The sequence below is a fragment of the Carlito syrichta genome, unplaced genomic scaffold (genome assembly GCF_000164805.1).
Source record: "Carlito syrichta isolate Samal-C Ts95f unplaced genomic scaffold, Tarsius_syrichta-2.0.1 Scaffold302519, whole genome shotgun sequence".
Taxonomy (NCBI): domain Eukaryota; kingdom Metazoa; phylum Chordata; class Mammalia; order Primates; family Tarsiidae; genus Carlito; species Carlito syrichta.
This window is the reverse complement of record NW_007246615.1, coordinates 275,775-297,910: the sequence shown is the minus strand read 5'-3', so window position 1 is coordinate 297,910 and position 22,136 is coordinate 275,775. Positions and strand designations below refer to the sequence as shown.

The window sequence follows — 22,136 nt, the reverse complement described above, 5'->3', positions numbered from 1 at the left end:
TGTAGAGATGAGGTCTCACCAAGTTACCCACGCGGGTCTCAAACCTGCGGGCTCAGGCAATCCACTCACCTCAGCCTCCCAAAGCGCTGGGATTACAGGCTGAGCCACCAAGCCCGGCTTAGTTCATTTTCTTAAAATTAATTTCCTGAAATAAAAAGTTAAAAAAAAATTTCTAATAATATATCTGTGAATAATGAAGTCTCTACATATACTGTCCTCTTTGTCCACAGCTAACTCTCTATGACCGCAAAGCACTGAATAATATTACCACCATACATTAGAATATTTTATAACCTATAAAGCATTTTAATAGAGATCATCTCATTTGATCCCATGAGAGAAGTTGTGCAAATATTGTTATTTTCATCTTTTATGATAAAATAGTTTACATGGACTCCAAGGCCATCAGCTAATAAGAGGCACAGTTAAAAGTAAAACAATTTTCCAGATTAGTCAAGGACTTCCTTCAGCTATTACTACACAAAACCAATCTATTTGTTGTTGAATAGCCATGCAATATAGATTTAATCATATTCTGAACCATGAGAATACTATCCAAAAGTGAAAAATAATTGCTCCATAATCATACAAAGCATCCAAAGAGAAATCATTTAAAAATCACTTCTTGTTTTCAATATTAAGAAAAAACCAAAAAGAATCTGTGGTACTACTCTATCTTCACTTAGTTCAAACATGAAAAATTACTTTATTTTCAAAATTAATTTGTAAAATAAAGACGCTGGGTTCTGGGAGGTTCTAAAATAACAAATGGTAGAGCAGCATACGATAAACTATCCAAGCCCCCCCCCAAAAAAACAAGTTATTTCTACAGTCAAATCTTTGCATTCCCAGATTCTAGTTTACTTGATGTTACTTCAGTTAAGTCACATGTAATCATATTTTTGTAGATTTTGTACTCTAGACAAACATAATTGAACAAAATAAAACTGAAAAATTTTTGAGAACTGTTTTCCTAAGACACAGATTTCTCATGATAGTATTATATTACTAAAAAGTCAATGTACCAAAGGTTTTAAAACTTGGAAATAGCATCTAACAAAAACACTCACTTCTAACGCATTTTGTACTCGTTCTTTACTGGAAGCATTTCTCTTGAAGTTGTTTGTTAAATTAATTGGTTCAGTCCAATGGTTACAGTCACCTCCGTACAGTAAACAATCATTTGGCAAAAATGTCTCTACCCAAAGACGACACACATTATCTTTGCAGCATGTCAAAAGTACATTACATACAGAAGCCCTAAGGAATAAAAAGATTTTAAGAGACAAAAATACAAATTTCACACAGTACCACAGATAATTCTACAATGTTTCTATAATTACTTCAACGCACAAGACTAAGGTTCCAATGAAGAAAACATCACTGTGTATAGATTTCAGCACAGTAAAGGTTTGCCAACCTATTTCTTCTCTGCCTACAATTTGGTAGTTCTTGTTTCAATAATCTTGACAAATTTTCTTTTTATTTTTCCTAAGAGACATGGTCTCACGATGTTGCCTAGGTTGGCCTCAAACTCCTGAGCTGAAGCAATCATCCTGCCTCAGACTCTTGAGTAGCTAAGATTACAAGGACCCACCATGCCTAGTTCTCAATAATAAGATGCTTCTTTCATTTAAAGAACAAAGACTGAGATCAAGCCATAATAAGTTGACAAACAAGGAAAACAACTATATCTTATAATAAAATTTCTAATTTACTCAGTGGATGGTTATTATTTGAATTATTTCATGTTTCATTTTTACTTTCTGTAAAGGCATCTGCACACTGATCACTAAACAAGTTATAACTATTTAGTACACTTATTCTCTTCTAGCCTAATACATGCCCAAAGCGGTGAAATGCAAGAATTGAAAATTCATAATAAAATAAGCACTAAACATCTTCCTCCTTAGTCATCCTTGACTTTTAGTTAATTTCCTTCTTGCCACTTCCTCAAAAATAAAAGTAAAAATCAATTACATATATATAAATAAACCCCATAAGCATCAAGAGCTCAAAGGCTGACAACCTATCAACAAAGACTACCTTCTATCGAGTAACTCAACAAGTAAAAAAAAGAAAGGAAGAAAAGGTCATAATATCTTGTAGTATTTACTTCTTTCAGCACAGAAATCAAAATATTCTATGGTAGAATGTATTTTCCTGTTTAAAAAAGAACAAGTAGCAGAAGAGAAGAAAAGGGAGAAGGGCATGTTTTATCTTAGTTGCTCTCTCCTTCAGTTTCCCTCCTCCATTCTCTCATCTTTCTCCCTCTAGCCTCCTGTCCCCTTTTACTGCCTACTCTCCTGCCTTCCTCTCCCCATCTCTGGGCTTCTCTCGCCCACCATTCTCTGTTCTCAGCCTCCCAGGCCACCCTCCTCCTTTCCTTTCTCTCCTTGTCTCTCACCTCTCCCTTCCTAGCACTACTTTTCTCCTTACCCTCCCAAACCCTTTGTTTCTCTTCCTTCCCCTATTCTTAGACCCACCCCTCCTCCATTTTGTCTCATTTTCTTTTTTCTACCCCTCTCCTAGCCTCCCTGTTTCTAGAAAATTCTAGTTCTATACAGCACAGTTCCCTTGCTGCAGAATTTAGTTGATAAAATGAACATGGGCAGAAAAAAAAAAAACTGGTATGCTTTACTTCTATTATCAGACTTCTATAATGGTCTAGATTAAGGCATCTGCCTCTGCATCCACCATGATCAGTTCTGCTGACACTAAGTGAACTAGGTAGCAGCAGAAGTGACTGTCCTCTCTCAAAAGATGCAATACTTCATAAGCTCCATTTTTAGTATTTTGGTGGTTCTAGCATCTGCATATGAAAATCCTTAGATGTATCAGATGAAATCAGCCTCTAAAAATATATAATCCTTAGATAGATCTAAGAGGTTCACAGTTTGTGGTTACAGCTAGGGCCACAACTTTTAAAACAAAAGCTAACATATGCCACAAGCTCATTCTATTCTAAATTCATGTGTATAAATGCAGGCAATGGTCTCAGAGACACCAAAGCAATACTTCTCTAAGTGAAGTTTGGGGGAGGGTGCCTTTGCTAACTATAGATTGTCCAGATCACTCTCCCCAAGCCCAAAGACTCTGATAGATCCTCCTACAGAACTATTACTTTTCCTAGAGTGTACCTCCTACACCTATACTTTGTTAGACTGTAGGGCTGGGGTAATAACAACAGTAACTACTGCACCATAGCTCAAGGGGTATAGGTATACTTTGCTGGCACAGAAGAGCAAAAATAAAGTCAACAAATGATAAAGGTACACTACCACAGCTCAGCTTGGGAGCTCTCAGGGGGCAAAAGTCATGAAACAGTAAAAAGGTAAGGAAAATGCATTGGTCACATGGTGTGGCCAAATTGAAAATGGCCATGTGGTTCAAAGAGGGATTTCTACCTATACTTTAAGTAACAGGTCTCTGTAACTTAAGTACAGACAGAAATATAGTATGATATGAAATCTTTCCAGGACTACAGAAAAAAAGTACTAGCGGGTATGTGTGTGTGTTTGTGTTTGCTTATATGGGTTAAGTGAATACCTATTTCAGGGCAGGATAATACAGGGTATTAAACCACTTTCTTCTCCTGAAAGACGTTGGGTGCCGTCAAATAAATGTTAGAGAATTCATGGCATATCCTCTCAATAAAGCTTTTTTGTTTGACTGATTTTTATTTTTACAAATAGAGACAGGGTCTCACTTTGCTGCCTAGGCTGGTCTCAAACTCCTGAGCTCAAGTGATCCTCCTGCCTCAGTCTCCCAAAGCGCTGAGATTACAGGCATGAGTCACCATGCCCAGCTTCAATAAAGCTATTTTTTAAAAAAGAAAACCAGAGAAGACATACATACTAGATAGGTACAAGAGGAGGGAGTAAAATGTAAAAACATTCATGCAAACAGCAATCCAAAGAATAAGAGATAAAAGAATTGGACCCAAAACATAAAGAAAAACAAAATGCACAACTCTGGAACTTAAAGATATATGATATAAAAGCAATTATCTCAACTTAAGCTCTTTCAACATTGTTCTTATCCTAAACATCAATCATAATGGACCTATTAGCCAGAGGTGTTAAGGCCAAGGACTATCTAGTATTACTTTCTTTTTTCTTTTATTCTTTTTTTTTTTTTTTTTTTTTGTAGAGAGGAGGTCTCACTATGTCGCTCAGGCTGGTCTTGAACTCGTGGGCTCAAGCGATCCTCGTGCCTCGGCCTCCCAAAGTGCTGTGATTACAGGCACCAGCCACAGCGCCCAGCTCATTACTTTAATCATCATAGCTCAGAAGTTCTACAGCTACAGACTCTCAAAGTGAGAATAGCAATCAAAGTCACAAAGATTATATTCTCTTAACTCATGGGAAAAAAATGATCAATCCACTGACCTAGGCATATATTTGCTTGTTTTACGCCAGGAAAATCCATTTACAGCTCGAGGATGAGCCAGATATACAAAAGAAAAGTCAATTTCTCCTTGGGATTGCTTTTCTGAACTTCTTTCTGGAGAGGTAACAGCTGTCCGCCAGTTTTCTACATTATACCATACCTTTAAGAGACAGTCATCCTAAGAGGAAAAAAAACCAGAAAAACATGCAAATCAGAATTAAAGGTTAAGTCAAACAGCAAGAGTAAGACATTTCTCTCCAAAGGCAGAAACTTGAGGCTGGGAGGAGGGGTTGGACACAGAGGAATTAAGAAGAACATTCTGATTCTGATACTTTTCGTTTAGTATTCCTTACTTGGGCTTTGAGAATCAACGTGTGTGAACGTATGTATTCTGTATTCAAGAAAACTGTTTGCCAATTACCATATACTATGGGAAATGGGGTCATTCAGGAAAGACTGAAAGATGAAATTAAAAGTTTATTTCCCCTTAAGTCAAATATCAAATAAAAAACCAACACCACTAGCAGACTTATAAACACTGCTAATTATTTTTTTAAAAGGATACTTTTCATGAATTATCATATAACTTTTCAAAGGAAATGCTGATGAAAATAACTAGTTAATAACTAACACTATACAATATATTCAATGTACAATCATTTTTGTCCTCCTAATTTGGGAAACAAGGGCAAGGGAGACTAGAATGTACCCAGTGCTGCTTTTAAGCTATAACTGAGTTCCCACCTGTACAGTCAACCAGAATAAACAGCTCCACTTCTCTCCTAAAAAAAGAAAACCTCACTGTGGTTTTAGAGTATCTCGTACTCTTACTGCAGAAGGCTTTGAGCCATGAGAACATTTTCAGACCACTAGTGATTCATGAACTGCTCTATGAACCAATGATTAAAATAATTTCAAAGAAATACACTGTTCTGAAATCAACAATAACAAAGTATGCACACAGAGGAATGGCTACAAATAGCCTTCTAGAAAATCTATGAACTCTTTTATGTTTTTTGTTTACTTTATTTGTATTTACTATTACTATTATTTTTTAGTCAAAGTCTTACTCTGTTACTCACACTGGAGTGCAGTGGCATGCTCACAGCTACTACAGCTTTGACCTGCTGGGCTAGGTGATCCTTCTGCCTCAGGCTTCCAAGTAGCTAGAACTACAGGTGTGTACCACCATGCTCAGCTAATTTTTTGATTTATTGTAGAGATGAGGTCTCACCAAGTTTTCCAGGCTGGTTTCGAACCCCTGAGCACAGGCAATCCTCTCACCTCCACCTCCCAAAGTGCTGGGATTACAGGAGTAAACCACTGTACTCAGCCTAAAGTATTATATTTTTTTAAAATACAGTTTTAAATACACACGTCAGCTAAAAGGTAATACAAATAGAAGCTATAGTTTACTGATTAAATACTACATGCAAAGCACTATGTCAGTCACTTTATACTATATACTCTATCTATATTAAGCCTATGATTAATTACCTATGAAGTAAGTAGTATTATCCTCATATTATACATGAGAAAAGAAAAACTCAAAAAGATTAACTAACTTGTTCAAGATGACAAAGCTGGCAAATGGCAGATTTATATCCAGATCTGCCCCTAAGTCTACGCTTTTCAATTATGCCTTTTAACAATACAGTAATTTAGCCAATTTCTGTTACTTAATGCTTCCAATAGAAAAATAGTATTTTCAATCATTTTAAAGTAAAATAAATAAGGGAATGAAGCTAGGTAATGTTTTTTTAAAACTTCAAAACAAATTATAGACACACAAATTTGGCAACAGCATTTTTACAACTTACCTTTCCAGCAGTGGCAAAAAATTCTCCATCTGGTGAAAATTTCATTAAATGAACTTGGGAAGCAGTTCTGTAAATTAAACAGATAAGAAATAATTTGAAGACTTGGCACAGTGGCTCACACCCATAATCCTAGCACTCTGGGAAGCCAAGGCAAGAGGATTGCTTGAGACCAGGAGTTGGAGACCAGCCTAGGCAACATAGCAAGATTCCTTTAAGGACTGCTCTAGTTGCTGCATTCAGGAAAGGCTAGAGAGAGAGACAAGTCACAATAGTGGAGACCATGCATTTTTAGTATATGTGCTGCGAAAGTGAGTACAGAGAGACCAGGAACTTTTAATAATTTGTCTTAAAAATATCCTGAGATTTACTTGGGAGGCTGAGGCAGAAGGATCCCCTGAGCCTGGGAGGTTGAGGTTGCAGTAAGCTGTCATCGTGCCACTGCACTCTAGCCTGGACAACAGAATGAGATCCTGCATGACTCAAAAAATAATAATAATAATTTTTTTTTAAATAAAAAGAAAATGTTTCCAGTAGAATGTTAGTCTTCAGCTGCTCTTAAATCTAAACTTGCAGAGTTTCTAGTCCCATGGTTTTTCTGCTTGCAGCTGTATATGCCAAAGTTAATTCAACAGTGCTTCCTTCTCTCACAACTGTACAAAACACATTTCAACTTCTCCATTCATCTAATGGAAGGACCTGTGGTAAAGGTAATAGAATACTTTGATACTCCTACTCCCCACCCCTCATATGAAAGATTGGAAAGCAAAGTCACAGTACTTTCTAAAACAGCATTTATGCGAAATACTGTTCCCACTCCACATTAACCCTTTTCTATACCCACAATTCATCTGAGGGATACAAAATACAAAGAACCATATCCTTTAAAGTTTCCTCTGTAAATTCTATATTTAGGAGGTATGCCTTACTCTTATTTGGTATGTTACTTATGCTACTGCCGCTTCATATACACCAAGTCAGGAAGAACTTCATTTAACACCCTGTTATACCAGTTTATTGGCTTATTTTCTATCTTGTCGTATCTGTTCACTGCAATATTCCAAGCATTTACACAGCTTCCTGTACAAATATTTGTTAGATGAATGGATGAAACCTGGAATTACTCTCTAAAGGATATTTTAAAAATTAAGCCTATGTCCGGCACAGTACAGTGGCTCACGCTTGTAATTCCAGCACTTTGGGAGGTGGTGGCAAGGGACTGCCTGAGACCAGGGGTTTGAGACCTCATCTCTACAATAAATCAAAAAATTAGTTGGGCATAGTGGTGCGCACCTGTGGTTCCAACTACTTGAAAGGCTCAGGCAGAAGGACTGCCTGATCCCAGCAAGTTGAGGCTGTGGTGGGCTGTGCCACTGCACTCTAGTCTGGGCAACAGAGTGAGACTCCAACAAAAAGAAATAAGGGAGGGAGGGAGGGAGGGGAGGGGAGGGGAGAAGGGGGAGGGAGGGAAGAGAGTGAGCAGGAGGGGGAAGGGGAAGGGGAGGGAAGGAAGAAAGGAGAAAATAAAGGAAAGAAAGAAAGAGAAGGGAGGGAGGGAAGGGAGACAGGGAGGGAGGGAAGGAGGGAGGGAGGGAAGGAAGGTTAAGCCTGTTGATTTCTACTTCCAAAATGTGCTCTAGAAAGATAATATCAACTGTACTCCCTTATTTTTTCTTAACCTATGTTTTAATTTTACTATCCTGAACAATTTTTCTTTTTTTTTAAGAGCAGAAAAACGGTTTACTGAGTATGCTGCAAGAAAGCAGCATCCAGAACAGCAATCTGCTGTGTTCCCTTATTAACAGTATTTAAGAGTGCGTTTTTCCAGTCAATATTAATAGACATTATTCTTCCTTTTATTTCTGAACATTTCACATTTCTTTATTCACATGAAATCAATCACTTAATATGCTTATTATTCATATGTTCTATACCATAATACAATTTTCTCTCCATTGCCCACTGTTGTTTACTATTGTGATACCTGCTCTTTCCTAATTAATGTTTAAATACACCTTTTTTAAAATTATTATTTATTTATTTTACTTTTTTGAGTCAAAGTCTTATTGCCCAGGCTGGACATGCTCACGGCTACCGCAGCCTTGGCCAACTAAGCTCAAGTGATCCTTCTACCGCAGCCTTCAAAGTAGCTGGAACCACAGGCATGTGCCACCACACTCGGCTAATTTTTGAATTTATTGTAGAGATGAGGTCTTATCAAGTTGCACAGGTTGATCTCTAATCCCTGGGCTCAGGCAATCCTCTCCACTTCCCAAAGTACTATGATTACAGGCATGAGCCACTGCGACCCACCTAAGTACTTCTTTTAAAAAAGCATTAAGATGGGCGCAGAGGCTCGCACCTATAATCCCAACACTCTTGGGAGGTAGAGGTGAGAGGATTGCCTGAGCCCAGGGGTTCGAGATCAGCCTAGGCAATTTGGTGAGACCTTGTCTCTACAATAAATCAAAAAATTAGCAAGGCGTGGTGGCACGCACTGGTGGTTCCAGCTGCTTTTAAGACTGAGGTGAAAGGATCACCTGAACCCAGCGGGCCAAGGCTGTGGTGACAGCATGTCACTGCACTTCAGCCTGGGCAACAGAGTGAGATTTTTACTCAAAAAATAAAAATAAAAAATAAAAAGGCATTAACCCAAAATCACATATATTTCTCCTCATGCTCTTGTTTCTTTCCTTATGGTCTTTTTGCTTTATAGAAAGAAATATTTTACTGATCCAGTCAAAATGATTATTTTCTCCTTTCTTTTCCATTTCCAATTTTGGTGTCATTCTTGCAAAGTCTTTTCCTAATTCTAAAGCAGTATCTTTATCCAACAGCAATATAACATAAATGACAAATGTTAGCCAAATATGTAATTTTAAATTTCCTTCTAGCTACCTTTTTTAAAAAGTAAAAAGAAACCAGGCGAGGTGGCTCATGCCTGTAATCCCAGCACTTTGGGAGATGGAGGCAAGAGGACTGCCTGAGTCCAGGGGTTCAAGACCAGGCTGAGCAACTTGGCAAGACCTTGTCTCTACAATAAATAAAAAAAATTAGCCAGGCATGGTAGCGCATGCCTGTGGTTTCAGCTACATGGAAGGCTGAGGTGAAAGGATAGCCTGAGCCCAGCAGGTCGAAGTTGTGGTGGCCGTGAGCATGCCACTGCACTCTAGCCTGGGCGATAAAAGTAAGATTCCAAATCAAAAACAAACCAAAAAAAGTAAAAATTTAATAACATATTTTATTTAACCTAATATATATATTATTTCAACATATAATCAAAAGTATTAGAGATATTTTATATTCCTCTCTCATGCTAAGTTTTTGAAATTCCAGTGTGCATTTTACAGCACATCTCAATTTGGACTTGCCACATTTCAAGTGCTCTATAGTAACGTGGTTTGTGGCTACTATACTGGACAATGTAGCTCTAAAATATGAAAATGTACCTATACTTCTTCTAATATTTTTGTTTCATCATATAGAAATTCAGTTTTTCCGTCCATCTATTTGTTTTGTTGCCAAATATGAAACAGTCTCTAACTTCATTTCCCCTCCACAGAACTAGCTAGTTTGTCCACTGTAAAATGCTACATTACATACTGAATCTCCATGTAAAATTGAGTCTAATCCTGGACCCTAATCTGTCTATTCCTACAAAAACAACAAAATGCTTGAGCAGCTGTAGCTTTAGAATTCATTTTACTATACTATATATCTTTATTCCTCTTTTCTTTCAGACTTTCCCTGATTTCCCCCTATTTGTCCTTTCAAATAAAGCTTAGAACTATGCTTAGAACTGTGCTCAAAAGCAGAAAAACCAATGGGATTTTGACAAAAATTATATTTAATATAAAGACCAAAAGTATATTTTAAAATATACTTTTTTAAGATAGGAAACCTTCCATTCAAAACAATGAAGGTGTCTCTCTTTTACATAATTTAGCAAGTTTGTATTTAATAATCTTCATACAGGCCTTATATATTTCATGTTTCTTCCTACTTATTTTACTTGAAATTTTAAAAATGTATCTGTAGAACATGGGAAATAGTAAATTCTGTGTACAAGAAAGTAAAAAAATCAAAACTGTTAAATGTAATATGATTTCTAAATGAACTAAAATATATTTATAATCTAATAAGACCTCACAGAACAGGTTTGTCAGTTTAATCCTCTTATCAGTTGCTTACTTGCAATGCCAAATGCATCTCCAATCCCCAAAGTTAAGATCTGCTTTATCTGAATTTTCATCTTCAGCTGGTTTCTCCAAGTTAATGTTGGACCAGAGTTGCAAATAGCTGGAACCAGTTAAAAGACGACTGCCTAAAAAATATCATTCACCATTTACTATTTAGGTATTAATAGTGAGTTAAGTTACATGCTCGAGTTTTGTATATTATAAAGATAATACAACTCCTAAAAACATTAAATAACAAAAAGGTATTTGGAGGAAAGGAAAAGAGACTGTACTTTAATTTTATTGAAACAGCTTGGGAAAGAATGGAAGAGATCTAGCTTATAATCTCTCATTCAACAAACATTTAATGAGCATCTTCTTTGTACAAGGCACTGTGCTAGGCTGGGAATATGATGACAAAACATTGTCCTTTTTCAAGATGAGTTCATAATTCAGTAGAAAGACACAGAAATGTTATGATACAATGTAAAGCTATCAGATACATGATAGAAATGTGTGCAAAGTTTTATGGAAGCCCACAGGAAAGAGAAATTAATGTGTACCTGCAATGAAAGTGCCAGGGAAAGTGATGAAATGCAACCTGGTCCTTAGTGGATGCATAAGCAGTAGAAGAGACAGGTATTTCAGAAAGAAGACCTAATATGAACAAAGGCATGAAGGTATGTGAGTCTACATATTTTCCCAAGAATGCCCCTTATTTTGGCATGGTTAGGAAATAAGGTATATAGTAAGGATAGAAAAAGAAATAAGGTTGGAAAACATGCCAGAGTAAGACTGTGAAGTATTTTTCAAGTTAATAAAGTGTGTGGACTTTGTTAGAGGTAGCTGGCAATAAAAGGTTTTTTAAGGGTGGTGGTGGTGGTGGTGTAACATAATTGGATCAGTAATTTAGAACAAGAGGTCTTAATTAAGTGGGAGTACAGTCAATAGATAGACCTAAGGGCCTGTGAGCCTCCTTCTATTGAGATAATAAACAAAACTTGTAAGTATAGTATGTGTACTTTTCTAGAGAAATAATCTATAACTTTCATTATATTTTCAAAGACTGTAGTATACAAAGAAGATTAAAATTCTTTTTAGAAAGTAACTCTAGAGATGAACAAGATTAGAAGAAACTTAAGAGTCAGGGAAATCTGGTTAATTAACTATAGTAATTCAGATGGTAAATCATAAGGATCTCAACAAAATATTTTAAAAGGATTGGAAAGCTATGTTAAAAAGTAGAATTGTCGGGCAACCCCCTTGGGTCCCCTCCCACTGTGGGAGTTTTTCTGTCCTCTCAATAAATCCTGCTTTTAAAAAAAAGGCGTAGAATTGTCAAGCCTTGATAACAACTAAATATAGGGGAGGAAAAAAAAAACAGGTTTCAAGGACAGATTCCAACTTGATGACCTAGAAATTGAGTAGAAGTTTATGCTATTTATCCCTACAAAGAAGAACAAGCAACTGTCTCTCTCTCTCTCTCTCTCTCTCTCTCTCACACACACACACACACACACACAAGATGACAGTAAGTACAGCATTCACCTAGGCAATTAAGGACTATGGATTTGTGTCTTTCTGGAATGATCACTTTCTTATTTCAAAAATAAAGTGAGTCTGAGAGACTTTAGATCAGAAATTCTTGTGTCTAAATCCCAATTAAGTCATTTAATTAGTCATGTTAATTTGATCTAGTTGAGCAATCTACTACATTATCCTTATTAGAATGTTATCTCAATTTTCTCATCTATAAAATTCAAGGTTTGTATAGAGCTGTTGTAAGGATTAGATTGAAGTATGTACAAAGTCTCTAGCACAGCCCTGGCACTTAGCAGAAGCTCAATAAATAGTAGAGCAACTAGATAAAAGGTTTCATAAACAGGAAAAAAAAAGCACAAAAAGTACTGAAACATTCCATTTAAATCATGACTTTATTATTCCACTTTCGAACTTACGAACAGATACAAGTTTTCTTTTGTTTAACATAAACTGAAGATGAAATTAAGGTATCCTGTGAAGGATTAAGAATTTAATATAGAATACAAAATAATTAATTCCAGGTACGGAATGGAACAAAAGTAGGTAAGATATGGTATAGTATACTAACTTCTAATACAAAGGACAGAGGTATGGATGTTAAAGTAGGAAAAGCATTAAAAATCTAAAACAGAAATCTTATGATATAGGCAAGATGCAATAGTGAATTCAGACACCTCACAAAAACACTACAATGCTGACACCATCTAAAAAAAAGCTTTTACCTAAATACTTGGCATATTATGGTAAGCAAATGTTAATAAGAACCAAAATACTAATATTCCACTTAAAACATTTAAAATCCAGGCCGGGTGTGGTGGCTCAAGCCTATAATCCCAGCACTTTGGGAGGCCAAGGTGAGAGAATTGCCTGAGGCTGCGGTGGCGACCCATGAGTGTGCTACTGAACTCCAGCCTGGGTGACAGTGTGAGACTCCTACTCAAAAACAACAACAACATCAAAAATCTATAACAGTTTTTAGACAAAAATATTTAATTCAAATTCCTTAGCATGACTTTAAAGGCATTCTATAATAGACTATAGACTTATTTCCTTACCACCATTCACTGGAACTTACTACAGTCCCAGTGAAGTACTACATTATCCTTATTAGAATGTTATCTCTGTGACTTTGCTCACTGTGGTAGAATGATAAATATGGCTCCCAATAAGTCATGTCTTCCTGTGCCCAATCCTCCCATGTCTTCCTTTGCCCATGACTTTGCCACATCTTTCATCAAGAGGTAGAGTCTATTTCTCCCATCCCTTGAATATGAGCTGGACTTGAAACCAAATAATATGGTAGCATATGGTAGATTTCCAAACCCAGGCTATATGAGTCCTTGCAGTTTTTAACTTTCACACTCAGAATCCAGCCACCATGTAAAATCCAGGGCACCCTGCTAGAGAGGCCACAGAAGAGAGTATATTTGGAAGAGAACAAAGACATTCCAGTAGATAGCAAGCCCCAAGGCCTAGATATGTGAACAAAGCCTTTCTTGGATCTTTTAGCTGCAGACAAGCTACTTCAGCCAATACCACAAGGAATAAGAAACTAGCCATTACCACAAAGTCCTGTAATAATTCCTGGCCTACAGAATCACAAGCAATAAAATGATGGATGATTTAAGGCACAGAGTTTTGAAATAATTTTCTAATGCAGAAATAGATTAACTGATACATATCCTCATTATCTATTTTGGAAGTCAATTCTCTTTTCTTCATCTATCTGTTCCACTTTCATTGTTAGAATCTCACTATTCTCAGGTCAAAAGACTCCTCTTTAATGAAATCCTGATTCTCCAGAGAGGGTCTCTTTCCAAAAACAACAGGTATCCTATTATGGCATTTACCACATTTTGTCATTTATTACAGTGCATATTTGTCTTCATTTCAGTATAAACTCTAAAAGGACACAATCTGTTTTACTTCTTTTGTATTCTCCACAATCTCACACGAAGCAGTGTAAAACTGAAATACATGAGAGTAATAAAAGTAATAGCCTAGTAATGAAAGTGATATTTCACTTCAGTTAACTCTGCTTATCTTCTTACCTGTGGGGTCCCAAGTTATATTATGTGCTATTGATTCCAGAAAAAATTGGCCAGTCTTCTGCCACTGACTATATAATTCCTAAAATTAAAAAAAGTCATTTAGTTAATAATGATTGGCATCTTTTCTCTGTCTGTACATTTAATGCTTACAATTCATATGATAATACATGCAGTGTATTTGTTGTTTTTGAGTCAGTGTCTCACACTGTCACCTAGACTGGTGTGCAGGGCACAGCTGACCACAACTCCTGGGCTCAAGTGATTCTCCAGCATCAACCTCCTGAGTAGTCCTGATGCAGGAGAATCACTTGAGGCCAGGAGTTGCAGGACTACAGGTATGCGTCACTATGCCCAGATAATTTTTTTTTTTTTGTAGCGAGGAAGTCTTGCTATGTTGCCTAGGGTGGTCTTCAACTTCTGGACTCAAGTAATCCTCCCGCACTGGCCTCCCAAAGTGCTGAAACTACAGGCATGAGCCTCTGCACCTGGCCTATGCAATTACTTTTAAAAAGAACAAAATCTTCAATTTAGTCAGGATTAATAGGGAATACATAATAAAGATTAGTGAGGGAATTCTCATTCCTGAAGGTCCAAAAGTCCACCTTTAGGATAAAAGAACAACAACTATACGCTACCTTGGATAACAGTCTTATTAATGTCAAATTTTATTATTACTCTATTACTATTAATATAGTTACAGTCAAAAGTTTAATTTTAAGTGTCTATGTCTTAATGCTATTTGAGGCTTCCTTCTCTTTCTATGTTTCACCCTCACCTGAGATCATGAGGTATGTGGGAAAACTCAGAATAAAATATACAATATTCCCTTACTACTATATAACTTAAGGTCTTTCCATGTCTTAAAGGAGTATTTTTCAAGTTTTTTTTGTCTGCAAATCAGTAAAAGATGTATGTTTTGTTTACAAATCAGTAGGAAAGCACCATGACCCAGAACACACATACATAATAATATACATAAATGCAACCTAGGTTTCCCCTTACTACATGTGATATACTCTGACATTTTATATTCTATTTTGTTTTCTTTTTAAATCCAGGTTGTAGCCTACTAAGTTAATTTCATACCTATTAATTTATTGAGATTCATAAATACTCTCTTAATACAGGGGTTCTCAAACTTTCATGCAACAAAAAATAGACTGAGATGTTAAGAAAATATTCAAATTCCTGGCCAGGTTTGGTGGCTCAGCCTGTAATCCCAGCATTTTGGGAGGCCGTGGCGAGTGGATTGCCTGAGCCCACGGGTTCGAGATCCACCTGGGCAACTTGGTGAGACCTCATCTCTACAATAAATCAAAAATTAGCAGGGCGTGGTAGTGCATGCCTGTAGTTTCAGCTACTTGGAAGGCTGAGGCAGAAGGGATCATTGGAGCCCAGCAGGTCGAGGCTGCAGTAGCCAAGAGCATGCCACGGCACTCCACTCTGGGTGACAGAGTGAGACTCCAACTCAAAAAAAAAAAAAAAAGAGTGACTTTATGGAGACACCCAACAGACACTACCTCAGCCAGGTAATCAAGGTTAATGTCATCAGTCATGTTGGTAATATATATCCTTGATATGACGTGATGAGAATGCTACTTTACCTCTGTGGTTTTTCTCTCCAAACCAATAATCCCAGTCTAATTATGAGAAAAACACCAAATAAGCTTCAATTGAGTGGCCTTCTACAAAATACCTGAACAGCATTTTTTAAAATGAAAGGATGCAGAAACATTGTATAAAGGTAGGCCATAAAACAGAATATAGTACCACATGTGTCTGGACAATCCTGTTTGATACTACCAAACAAGTAACTGCCAAATTTTAAATCATTCACTCTTCAAATATTTATCATAAAATAAAAAATGTCAGAATGTAAAATAGTAAAGCATTTCAAGACAATTCACTGGCACAATCTGGTTAAGTTCTACTCCAGCAAAAGATGTAAATATATTTTTAATATGGAAGTGGGATTTAACATTTATCTTCAATTAGAGTATATAATTTATACTGATTTATTTTATGATTATTCTGATTTTATATGCCTTTAATACTATAGATATTTCAATCATTAAAAGAAAAATAATAAATTACTGACCAAATTTTTCTTTTGTTTCGGTAGGTTAACTGGTTCAAAAACAGAGATAACATTTCCATAGGATGCTGCAATCTTTTAAAAATAAAAAAGAAAGTTTATTATGGACATGTTAATAGACTTATGGATCAAAGAAGCAAAAGAAATGAACTGTATAACTTTAAATATGCCCACACACACCATTTCATTAGCCAGTACTTAATGTCAGTTTTGAAGACAATCACATTTGGGTTAGAATCTTAGCATTGCCACTTACCATGTAACTAGCAAGTTAATCTCTTTAAACTTTAGTTTCTCTATTTGTGTACAATACTATCTTTCTAAGAGAATTATTTTGAGGATCTTAATAACATATATAACATATAATGCATGAAATACAATATGCATAGCAAATGTCAATTCTTGTTATCCAACCTCAAAGTTTGCAATTACTTAACTTATTAAAAACAGACTGGGAGCCAGGCTCGGTGGCTCAGCCTATAATCCCGTGCTTTGGGAGGCTGAGGTGAGTGGATTGCCTGAGCCCGCAGGTTCGAGACCCGCCTGGACAACGTGGCAAGACCTCATCTCTACAATAAATCAAAAAAAACTAGCCGGGGGTGGTAGCGCGCGCCTGTAGTTCCAGCTACTTGGAAGGCAGAAGCGGGAGGATCGCCAGAGCCCAGCAGGTGGAGGCTGCAGTGGCCAGGAGCGGCCACTGCACTCCAGTCTGGGTGACAGAGTGAGACTCCAACTCAACAAACAAAAAAACAAACAAAAACAAACTGGGACCGGACGCAGTGACTCAAGCCTGTAATCCCACTTTGGGAGGCTGAGGTGAGAGAATTGTCTGAGCTCACAGGTTCAAGACCAGCCCAGGCAACTTGGCAAGACTTCATTTCTACAATAAATAAAAAATTAGCCGGGAGTGATAGTGCGCCTATAGTCCTGGCTACTTGGAAGGCTGAGACGGAAGGATTGCCAGAGCCCAGCAGGTTGATGCTGGGGTGGCCATGAGCTTGCCACTGTACTCCAGCCTGGGCAACGGAGTGACACTCCAACTCAAAAATAAAAAACAAAACAGGCTGGACACAGTGGCCTATGCACTTTGGGAGGTCAAGGCAGGAGGACTGCTTGAGCTCAGGAGTTCAAGACCAGCCTAGGCAACACAGCATATCTCATCTCTACCAAAAAAAATATTTTAATTAGCCGGTCATGGTGGCAAATACCTGTAGTACCAGCAACTTGAGAGGCTGAGAAGGATCGCCTGAGTCCAGGAGCTCAAGGCTGTGGTGAGTTATAATGGTGGCCCTGCACTCCAGCCTGAGTGACAGAGTGAGACTCCAACAGTCAATCAATCAATCAATAAAAAACTTAGATCTATTCCTTTGTGAATTCCCCAACGACATTTTAAAAAATATTATATTTGATTTATCTTTTAAATTTACTCCAAATAAATGAAGTATAACCCTTCCTGGCTTTGTAGCTCCTACTTGTATAGCTTGAGTGAGTTCCACATGAAGAACATCAAAATATCGGGAATCAAATAGAAAGAGAGGGAAAAAAAAAAGAAAGAGAAATACTAAATGAATCATGGTTAGAAAAAAAGAACATATAATAATGTAAAGAGAGGAGTAAGAAATGAGGATATAATACACATATTAAAAAAAATTTCAAATGATATTTTAATTGTTCTGAATTCTCAGGCTATAGAAACCACTTGTACTGAGTTGATCTGGGAAGGAAGTCAATCCGGACCTTTAAGCATGGGTAAGAATTCAAAAGGCAGTTAAGTGTTCAATTTTATAAATAGGGCGCAGTATGAACACAAGAGTAAAGACTCAAAGAGGCAATATATGTTTAGAGGTGAATGATCACAAGCCCAGCTAGAAGACCATGTTCTTTATAAAAGAATAAGGAACATGAGACTAAAAAAGGCAGGTTTGGGCCAGGTGCAATACCTCATGCCTGTAATCCCAGTGATTTGGGAGGCCAAGGCAAGAGCACTGCTTGAGTCTAGGAGTTCAAGACCAGCCTAGACAACACAGTGAGGCTTCGTCTCCACAAAACATCAAGAAGTTAGCCAGGAATGGTGGTACATTCTTGTAATCACAGCTACTCAGGAAGATAGAGGCTGTGGTGAGCCACAATCATGCCCGTCTGTATTCCAGCCTGGGCAGCACAGTTCCCAACTTAAAATAAAAAATTTCCAATGAGAGCTACATTTTTGTAATAGACTAAACTATATGACAGCCCAGGTTAGAATGAATAAGTCGTTTGGTTTTATAATCATTCTAATAAAGGGCATAGTTTCTTCATTTATAAATATCAGTATTATCAAAGGTTTTGTTAAAGTATCAGGAAGAAAATTTGCAATACTTAGGGACTACTGTTTTTAAGATAGACATGCTACTTGAAACCATAGACACTTACAGTTTCATCATTACTGTAGTTATACTGTACTACCACCAAATTAATTTTCCTGAGAAAATTCACCAGCATTTACCTTCTTATTTATCAGCTTTAAAACATTCTATGTTTTCTATTACCTAGGAAAAATTCATATTGTTCACCTTGGCATGAGGACCTTGGTACAACCTGTCTCATACCTGACTTTTTAATTTTTATTTATTTTTTGAGTTGGAGTCTCACTCTGTCGCCCAGGTTGGCATGTAGTGGAACAATCACAGTTAATCACAGCCTTGACCTCCTGAGCTTAGGTGATCCTTCCATCTCAGCCTCTTGAGTAGCTGGGACTACAAGTGCGCACCACCATGTTCAGCTAACTTTTAGATTGTTTTGTAGAGAGAGGTCTTGCTATGTAGCCCAGATTGGTTTCAAATTCCTGGGCTCAAGCAATCCTCCTGCCTCAGACTCTCGGAGTGCTGGGATTATAGGCATGAGCAACTGTGCCTGGTCCCTGAAAATTATTAAATTAGATGTCTAACATTAACCAGCTCCATGTGAGTCTAAATGGTATAAGCAAGTTTTTATACAATGAGAAAGATTACAGAACTACAGAGCTAGAAGAGCAAAAACATGAAGAGAATGTTTTAAAAGTACCAAGAATTTTTTAAATTCCATAATAAAGATCATTTTTTTAGTATAGTAAGAAGTAATAAAAAGTCTAAACAAGAGAGAGATAGATGGGAGATACTTGTAACTTCATTAAATAGAAGGAATGAGGGTTGAGGGAAGAAGAGGTGACAAAAAGAACAGTCCAACAAATAGGTAAAGACTGCAACAACAGAAATTCCTTTTCTGTGAATATCTTTAAATTAAGTCCCAAGTAGTAAATTTTCATACTGGTAGATGTACCAGAAATGAGGATTAGACTTTTTTTTTTTTTTGAGTCAGGGTCTTACTCTGTCACACAGGCTGGAGGGTACAATCACAGCTCACTACAGCCTTGACCCCTTGGCTCAAGCAATCCTCTCATCTCAACCTCCCACAGTGCTGGGATCTACAAGCATGAGCCATCGTGTCCAACTAGATTTTTTTTTTTTTTTTTTAATGATTGGATCCATGTCCATGGACTCAGATCACCATTTTGATTCCTTACACAAAATGTTCTAACGGAATCATGTAGTCAAACAATATATTTAAAAATCTAGGAAAAAAGTAAATTTGCCAAGTTAATCTAGTCTAGATACAATTATGCATAGGCTTTATAATCTATGGCTATAAGAAATATTTTGAGCTATATACTATGCTGCCACTAGTAAGACTACATTATGATACTACATAGATATATTTAACCTGATCTAGAAGAATTGAAGGCCTGTTTCTTTTTTGTTTTTGCTATTTTACTTTCAAGGTTATCTCTTTAGTTTTCATACGCAAGGGGAAGTCCAGAAAAAATTTTTCATTTTTCTTATAGATCTAGAAGAGTTTTTCTTCATTTCAGCACATCCAGAAGTTACAAGGAGGTAACTACCTGTTTATAGACAAAAATAACTCTACCAAGTTATTTCCTTCAGTAGTTTATTTGCAAACAGATTGAAGATTTATTGTCATTCCTCTCCTCTAATCCAACCTTTTAAATAAGTAAGCTTCAAGTCTAGGTCAGTGGCTCACACCTGTAATCCTAGAACTTTGGGAGTCCACGGCAAGATTGCTTAAATCCACGTTTTCGAGACTAGCCTATACAACATAGTAAGAACTCTCTCCACAAAAAAAAAATCAAAAAATTAGCGAGGCGTGGTGTCAGGTGCCTGTAGTCCCAGCTAAACAGGAGGCTGAGTTGGAAGGATTGCCTGAACCCAGGAAGTCTAAGCTGCAGTGAGCCATGATCTTGCCACTGCAGTCCAGCCTGAGTGACAGTGTGAGATCCTGATTCAAAAAAATAAGTAAGCTTTAGGTTCATTCTATAGGTAAGAAGTATAATATTTTTTTCTCAACTCATGGAGAAGATTATGCTATAATTTAAAATTATATAACAGAATTCCTAACGCTCTAAAATGCATCTCAGAAAGCCAAAAAAATTTGTAGCACATTGTCCTTGAAGCAAAGCTAATTCAACTGGAAATACCTACTTCAGAGATTAACCTAGCAAAAACCATATTCAAAACGTATTTGCATATTACCAAAAGATTACAAACCTTGCCTTGTTGCATTGAACAGTCTACACATCCCACTTGAATATTTCCATGTTTAGCTCCTGGGATTATCTGTAATCTTTCAAAATCACTTCCCAGTATTACAATGTCACATCCAGATGCATAAGCCTAAAAATAAAATAAAATAGACAAAAGTGTCAAGAAAACATTTATCAGGTAGAAGACTAGTGTTAAATATTACATTATAAACTGACCAATTTTAAATGTTCTTTTATCTTAAAAAAAAATTTATATTTGGAACAATTTCCCTTACCTCCCATATACAGCCCATCAGCAAATTCTGCCAGTCCTACCTGCAAAATATACAAAGGAGGATCCAAAAAAGACCCAGAAATATTTTTGGTAGGCAGGTCCCCTATAGTACAGGTTTTCCCTGATAGATAAGTGTTCTAGAAACCCATTGGCATCAGTGTACCAGCTAGTATTGTTGTCAGAGGCTGCATTTGATTTGATTTACAGGAACAACCTGCCCACACTGAGTGTTCAATCGTTTTTGACCAAAAATAGCAGGACCCCTGTGCCCATCTTTCCTATTCATCCAATCTTGCCCCGAGCAACTTTTTTGTTTCCCCAGATGAAAAAGGTCTTCAAAGGGAAACATTTTGCTGTGGTGAAAGAAGTAAAACTAAAAAACAACAGAAGCATTCAAAGGCATCAAAATTGATAAGTTCAAAACTGTTCTGAGCAGTAGAGAAAGTGTTTCAATAGACATATTGCATTAAATAGAGAGTACTTAGAAGGTGACTGAAGTTTTAACATGTAAGAATACACAATTTTGCCCATTTTATAATGGGGTTGTTTGTTTTTTTCTTTTCAGCACGTTTGAGTTCCTTGTAGATCCAAGATATTAAGTCTTTGTCAGACCTGGAGTTGGCACATACTTTTTTCCAGTCTGTAGGCTGTCTCCCTGCTCTCTTAATGGTTTCTTTGGCTTTGCAGAAGCTTGTCAGTTTAATAAGGTTCCACTTGTCTATTTTCTCTCTTATGACCTGTGGGTTTTGGGTTTTGTTCAGGAATTGGATGCCAGTTCCGATTTCCATGAGGGTATGTCTTTCATTTTCTAAGGTTCTTATAGTTTGAGGTTTTACATTTACGTCTCTGATCTACTTGGAGTTAACCTTTGTGCATGGGGATAGATAGGGGTCCTGTTTCAATCTTCTGCATGTGGTCAACCAGTTTTCCCAGCACTATTTACTGAATAGATTCTCCTCTCCCCAGTGGTAGGTGGTGGAGGTTTTGTCGAAGATGAGTTGATTGAGAAATTGAGGTTTTAACAGACACTTCACAAAGGAAGACATCCGAGCAGCCAACAGACACATGAAGAAATGTTCAACCTCACTAATCATCAGGGAGATGCAAATCAAAACCACACTGAGATACCACCTAACTCCAGTCAGAATGGCAATTATCAATAACTCAAAAAATAACAGCTGTTGGAGAGGGTGTGGCGAAAAGGGAACACT

General features: G+C 37.0%; 1 protein-coding gene across 1 annotated transcript in view; it reads right to left on the bottom strand.

The window, feature by feature from the left end:
* Positions 1-22,136, bottom strand: part of LOC103259118 (dmX-like protein 1) — a gene marked incomplete at its 3' end in the record, with an annotated part of 61,331 nt that overhangs the window by 15,807 nt on the left and 23,388 nt on the right. Inside the window, exons 4-10 of the mRNA XM_021711716.1 lie at positions 20,656-20,781; positions 16,079-16,150; positions 13,981-14,059; positions 10,401-10,533; positions 6,213-6,279; positions 4,392-4,570; positions 1,071-1,260 (exon numbers count right to left, since the gene is read on the bottom strand). Coding sequence (XP_021567391.1) covers positions 1,071-1,260; positions 4,392-4,570; positions 6,213-6,279; positions 10,401-10,533; positions 13,981-14,059; positions 16,079-16,150; positions 20,656-20,781 — 846 coding nt within the window. The remainder of the gene's footprint in view (positions 1-1,070; positions 1,261-4,391; positions 4,571-6,212; positions 6,280-10,400; positions 10,534-13,980; positions 14,060-16,078; positions 16,151-20,655; positions 20,782-22,136) is intronic.